The sequence below is a fragment of the Lingula anatina genome, chromosome 6 (assembly GCF_051362555.1).
Source record: "Lingula anatina isolate TDL-2025a chromosome 6, LinAna3.0, whole genome shotgun sequence".
In the NCBI taxonomy this organism is placed as follows: Eukaryota; Metazoa; Brachiopoda; class Lingulata; order Lingulida; family Lingulidae; genus Lingula; species Lingula anatina.
This window is the reverse complement of record NC_141772.1, coordinates 18106438-18113808: the sequence shown is the minus strand read 5'-3', so window position 1 is coordinate 18113808 and position 7371 is coordinate 18106438. Positions and strand designations below refer to the sequence as shown.

Genomic DNA, 7371 nt, shown 5'->3' with positions numbered 1-7371 from the left:
GTCAACTGGCACTTTGGTTTCATATGACTCTACAGGTAAACTGTCATCAATGGTTGTCATAAACGTTTCACTAAGTGAAATTTCTTTAAGTGGATCAGCTTTATCCACTACTAGAGTACCATCAGCCTCAGCCTTTTGTTTTGAAGCCATTGCCCTCGTAACAACACAGGCTGGGTACAAGTCATCTTCATCATCATCAGAAACGACATCAGAAATTGTTTTCTCACAAACAATGGGATCAGGTATCACTTTACCACCTGCTAAATCGTTGCCTAGCAACAAGGAAATGCCTTGAATGGGAAGAGTAGGTCGAACACCTACAATAACTGGTCCAGTAGCTTAATCTGACTTCAGATAAACTCTGTGAAGGGGAACATCAATGACACCTAGCTCAACACCCTGTAATAAAACTGAACTACCAATAGACGTCTCCTCAGACAAAGGGAACACGCCCTCTAACAGCAGAGTCTGGGCAGCTCCAGTATCTCTCAAAATCTGAACAGGTAAAGCTTTGCTAGAATCACTGAGTGAAACAAATCCCTGAGACAAAAAGGGCTTATAATGATCCTCCACAGAATCAACAAAACTGGACTTTGAATCCTGGACATCAGGAGTGTCAGCACGTAACAAATCTAAGGCTTTCCTATCATTTCTTAAAGCTGCACAGGCATTTGTCTGTCGCTTTAGAAGGTCATTTTTCATCTTAAGTTTGATACATTCACCAATGAGATGACCCTTTTTCTTGCAGTAATTGCAAGTTGGGGATGACCCTACAGTTTGAGGTGACTCAAAACGACCCGGCTGTGGGGTTGTGGAACCACTGTAATGTGGTGACTTGGGACAGAGAATATTGTTTTTGGGAGACTGGATGGGAGACTGAGATCTACATGTAGGTACAAAGTATTTCTTATGGGTTAATGCATATGAATCCGATATAACTGCTGCTTGCTCAAGAGTTTCAACATTCTTGTCTTCTAAATGGATTTTTAGATCTTGGGAAACACATTCCTTAAACTCTTCTACTAGAATAAGCTGATGTAAATTTGCAAAATTCTTTTCACACTTTTTGGATCTAAACCACTTATCAAATAAGTCTTCTTTCTCTCTAGCAAATTCTACGTAAGTCTGAGTTTCTATTTTCTTCTGTTTCCTAAATTTTTGTCTGTAAGCTTCTGGCACCAATTCATATGCCATTAAAATAGCCGATTTCACCTTTTCATAATCTGAGCTTTCTGCTAAGCTGAGAGCTGAATACACCTCAGCAGCTTTCCCTACCAAAACACTTTGTAAAAGTGTGGGCCATACTTCAAACGGCCATTGGAGATGTTCTGCTATTTTTTCAAATTGTGGGAAAAATTTATCAACTGATTTTTCTTGGAATTTAGGAACTAACCTAATGTTCTTTGCAGCATCAAATTCATACCTGACATGTGAAGTTGATCTTTCACTGTGCTCTAATCTTAGTTTTTCCAACTGAAACTGCCTATCTTTATCTCTTTCTTCTCTTTCTCTTTCTAACCTTTCTTTTTCTAACTGAAACTGTCTTTCTATTCTAAACTTCTCCAGTTCAAATTCATACTCTGAAATGTTGGTTTCTGCCTTAACTATTGGCGGTAAATCATCAGACTTAAATATTTGTTCATCTACAAGTTTCTTCACTACTATTCCTCTAATCTCTTGTTTTTTCATGAATGATTTCACAACTAAATTGAAATGTAAAGCTATGGCAACTAATTAACTCATCTTTTTTCAAAGCTTCAAAGTCTGCCACCGTAGCAGATTGGAGAAATTCGGTGACAGAGAATACCATGGTGGAATTGATTTCTGCTGGCTACTGTATTAAATTTGCACACAAAAATTGCTACCGATAAGAAAATCTAAATTCCCGGACGAGCCCCCAATTCTCTTACGGGTCAGAGTACCCAATGCCAGCAAAAATCAATGACAAAAGATTTAAAGAAGTTTTAATATTTTATTAAAACTAAATAAACTAATGACAATAACAATAAGCTATTCTTAATACACAAATAAACCTATCTGAAAGCATGAAGTGTCCTGTGTGAAAGTCCGATGTGAATCCGTCGACTGGAGAGTGAGTGGAGATAAATCGGCTCAAAGTTCAGTGAAAGTGACCGATGAAATCCCACAGTAATTACGATGCAAGTTCCAGTAGAAAATATGAGTGTCGGTTCAGTGGTAAATAGGTTCCAAATAAAAATATTCTCCTTCAAAAGTCCCAAAACAAAAAAACAGTCTCCTATCCGTTCATACTTCCAGCGTCTGTCTCAACTAACGCTCTCTAGATACTCATGCTCTCGCGATATGGTGACGTCATAAGCTGACCTACTTATACACAACACTAGAAAGAGCAACTTAATTATGATTGAGGTAAGCTTATCTGTTGACTGTGTGTAATTGAGGTGAGTTTTTGAGAAAAGTGAAAACTACACTTAAGACTGGCAAAATCCATGGATAAAAACTGTTAAATGTTAACAATAATGAACAAATCAAGTCCAATGTTTGTGACATTTGTACATCTGAAGCTTAACAACTGTATAAATCAGAGATAAGTTTATCAGTTGATTGTGTATGAAAAAAAAAAATTTTTTTAGACAATACATTTTAGAGAACTGAAAATTACATTAAAAAAAAAACTGCCAAATTCCATGGCTTAAAAAAGTTCAAAGAACAATATAATTGAAAAAATTAAAATTAAATTTTAAAAAATGACAAACTTCCAAGACTAAAATAGTTAAACCTTAATAATTTTGATACAGTTAGGCTTAACAGTTGACTGTGTCTAATAAAAAAGGTATTTTGGAAACATATCAATTTGAGAAAACTGATTATAACACTTGAACGACCATAACTCCAAATAGTTAAAGGTTAATAATTTTGAAAAATCTAGTTCAATTTTTATGAAATTTGGACAAGTGATGCACAACCAGGATAAAAATCTGAGAAAAGCTCATCAGTTGACAATGTCTGATGAAAAAGATTTTTTCAGAACATATTAATTTGAGAAAACGGAAAATAACACTGAAAAAAACAACAAATGCTATGCCTTAAAATAGTTAAACGTTAATTATTTTGACAAATCTAGTCCAATATTTGTTAAATTTGGATGGATGATGCATAACAATAAAAATCTGTGAAAAGCTCATCAGTCCACTGTCTCATGAAAAAGATTTTTTCAGTGCATATAAATTTTAGAAAACTGTAAATTTCATTAAAAAGACTGCCAAATTTGGTGCCTTAATATAGTTAAATGTTAATAATTTTTACAAATCAAGTCCAATATTTGTCAAATTTGGAGGGATGATGCATAAGAACAATAAAAATCTGTGATAAGCTCATCAATTTACTGTGTCTCATGAAAAAGATTTTTTCGGACATAATTTAGAAAACTGAATGTTACACTGAAAAGACTGCCAAATTCCATGGCATAAAATAGTTAAACATTAATAATTTTAAAACGTTTATTGTAGTTTATTGGCAATTTGTATGAGAAGAGCGAGAATTACTGAAAACTTTTTTTTTCAATTTCACAACCTATTATTAGCCTAGCATTTAACATCAAAAGTTATGATTTGTGCTTGATTTGTGAGAGAGGTGGGAAATGACCCCTTATTGTCCTCATGAAAACAATATATACCCGTTCAAGACTTCTCCTTACTAACAATACCAGATGCAGATTCCTCCTTACAATCGGTTTCTGGAATCTGGATTTAGCACACAATTTGACAATGTCCTTAAGCTTGCCACATACCATCTATTGTACACATAGATGAGACAGACCATTGCTCTTGCTGTAGTCTTTCACTGCCTGTTTTTTTTTCTACCGAAATTAGCCATGACAAGACAGGAAGAATCAGTTCACCCCAAAAAAAACACCACTCTATATGGAAAAGGACACCTGGAAAAAGAACAATATAATTGAAAAAATTAAAATTAAATTTTTTAAAATGACAAACTTTCAAGACTAAAACAGTTAAACCTTAATAATTTTGATATAGTTAAGCTTAACAGTTGACAGTGTCTAATAAAAAGGGTATTTTGGAAACATAAATTTGAGAAAACTGAAAATAACATTTAAAAGACTACCAAAGTCCATAACTCCATATAGTTAAACGTTAATAATTTTGAAAAATCTAGTCCAATTTTTGTGAAATTTGGACAAGTGATGCACAACAAGGATAAAAATCTGAGAAAAGCTCATCAGTTGACAATGTCTAATGAAAAAGATTTTTTCATAACATATTAATTTGAGAAAACAGAAAATGCAACTGAAAAGACCGACAAATGCTATGCCTTAAAATAGTTAAACGTTAATAATTTTGACAAGTCTAGTCCAATATTTGTTAAATTTGGATGGATGATGCATAACAACAATAAAAATATGTCAAAAGCAAATCAATTGACTGTGTCTCATGAAAAAGATTTTTTCAGTGCAAATAAATTTTAGAAACCTGAAAATAACACTGAAAAGACTGCCAAATTCCATGGTATAACATAGTTAAACATTAATAATTTTTACAAATCTAGTACAATATTTGTGAAATTTAGACAGGTGGTGCATAACAATGATAAAAATCTGTGATAAGCTCATCAGTTGACTGGATTCAATGAAAAAGATTTTTTGGGGCAATAAATTTGAGAAAACTGAAAATAACACTGAATAGTTTGCCAAATTCTATGGTATAAAATAGTTATATGTTAATAATTTTGACAAATCTTGTTCATTATTTGTGGAATTTGGACAAATGATACTTAACAACAATAAAAATCTGTGATAAGCTCATCAATTGACTGTCTCATGAAAAAGATTTTTTCAGTGCATAAATATTTTAGAAAACTGAAAATTACATTAAAAAGACTGCCAAATTTGGTGCCTTAATATAGTTAAATGTTAATAATTTTTACAAATCAAGTCCAATATTTGTCAAATTTGAATGGATAATGCATGAGAACAATAAAAATCTGTGATAAGCTCATCAATTGACTGTGTCTCATGAAAAAGATTTTTTTGGACATAATTTAGAAAACTGAATGTTACATTGAAAAGACTGGCAAATTCCATGGCATAAAATAGTTAAACGTTAATAATTTTAAACAAGGCAGCAAAGCTGTCAAATGTACAGACAAAAAGCAGGAAATAACTATGCACAAAATAGGCTAAATTCTGATGCAAAAGTACATTATGTTAAACTGCAAATTCAACATCAAATTTTAATTATGCTCAACAGGTAATACCAATGTAAGTAAAACGTGTAAAAAGCATAAGGCTTCAGGCCCATGGGAGTTCAAGATCACACTTTGAAAATGTATAACTTCCAGAAAAAGAAGCCAATTAGACTACTTTTCCAACCCAGGCTGCATTTTAGTCCTGCATTTCTTTTTTGAACATTTGGCAATCATAAGTAACATGGTTTTCCCATAATGGTCATCATGGCAGCAGCACCCATAATTGTTTTCTTCTATTCTGATGCAATATTACATATTGGTTAACAGCATAATGACCGTCAATTTTTAATAATAAAATATACGTATCATGGATTTTCAAGAAATGTGACTAGCATGGGTCTTCAAGCATGTAGAACTTCAAAGTCACACCTTGAAAATGCCAATATGTGAAATATGCTGAAAAGTGAAAAAAAAAGCATAACTTCTACAATAATGGCCCGATCATGCTGATTTTCGAACTCGACCTGCATTTTAAGAATATTCATCAGCTCTGTAAATATAAAGCCCAAAAGTAAAACTGCCTTCCACTTATCGTGTTTACAATGAAAGTGCAAGGCGCCGGTGATGGCGGTGACGGCACTGACGGTGAAGACAGATGCAGGTGATGGCAATAATGGCCCGATCATGCTGATTTTCGAACTTCTGTACATATTTACTGTACTGTTTGAGAACAGTAAGTGACATGGTTTTTCTTAAATGGTCACATGGGAGCAGTACCCAAAGTAGGTTTTTTCAAATTTTGATGCAATATTACATAATGTTTAACAGAATAATGACCATCAATTTTTAATAATAAAATATTAGTATCATGGATATTCAGAAAATGTGACTAGCAAAGGTCTTCAGGCCCATTGAACTTCAAAGTCACAACTTGAAAATGCCAAAATGTAAACAAGACAGCACTGTTCTGAAATGTTTTTTTTTTCTTTCCATTTTTAACAATTTTTAACATAAAACAAAATTAACAGCTTACTGCCATTTTTATATGATCCAACTAAGAAAATTGATGAGATGGGAAAAAATATCAATAGAGCAGTGTTAAATGTCCAATTTCTTCTATTCTGAGATTCTGAACATAGTGAATGATTGAATCTGACAAACTGCAATGATATGAGTTTATTTCCACTTTTGAAACTTTATTACACAATACACGATAACAAATTAACCATCATTTTTACATAATCAACTAACAACGTTATAAAGATGCAGGAAATGTCAAACAAACACATATCTTATTTATTAAATAATGAAACTGTTAACATGCCTAAGAATTGAATCTGAGGAAATGTGTAAAAACAACATAACTTCTAAAATAATGGCCCGATTATGCTGATTTTTTAACTCAACCTGCGTTTTAGCAGGATTGACCACTCCTGTGAGTTTAATGACAATTGGCCTATCTGTTTTTCGTATATTGTGTTTACAGTGTTGCATATATGCTGAAAAGTGAAAAAAAAGCATAACTACTAAAATAGTGGCCTAATCATGCCGATTTTCAAACTTGACCTGCGTTTTAGTAAGATAGATTACTCCTGTGAGTTTCATGACAACAGGCCTATCGCTTTTCCTTGGAATGTGTTTACAGTGTTGCATATTAACCCATTGTAGCCCTCGTCATCAAAACAAACGGCAGCCATACTGGAGGGAGACCGGAATCGTCTGCTGCGCATGATCATGTCTACATGTACAATTTAGCATTTAATTTCTGTGTTTTCTTTGATATTAAACCGAGTAAAATGATGAATTACTGCAGGGTATATGATAGAGAGAAGATAAATAACTTAACAAGCGTTCACAGACTGCCTGCAGTGGTAACAATCCAAGGTGTAGGGACGAAAACCGTAAACGGAGGAGAGACTGAGGAGTGGCTTTGAATCAAGACTCATCGGACAAGTAAAGGATAAAACTAATTTATTTTACAGCAAAGAATGAAGACCCAGCTGTGCAGCCTTTACCATAAAAGAAAAAAAAGTAGAAAACCAATGACCGAGGTGTATAAGATATGAGCGCACGTACACTGCATATTAGTAGTGCCCAAAAAGTCTTGGTGGAGAGTGTGTTGTAAAAACGTGTGGAAATACCCAGGCAGGGTTTCGACTTTCATTATGAAGACTCACTTATTGCCTT

General features: G+C 33.5%; 1 protein-coding gene across 1 annotated transcript; it reads right to left on the bottom strand.

Annotated features, from left to right (window-relative positions):
- Positions 1-339: 339 nt before the first annotated feature.
- LOC112042257 (uncharacterized) lies at positions 340-2568 on the bottom strand. The gene has a single exon (XM_024076519.2). It carries the CDS (start codon positions 1687-1689, stop codon positions 340-342), a length of 1350 nt encoding a protein of 449 aa, XP_023932287.2. The 5' UTR covers positions 1690-2568.
- Positions 2569-7371: the final 4803 nt, after the last annotated feature.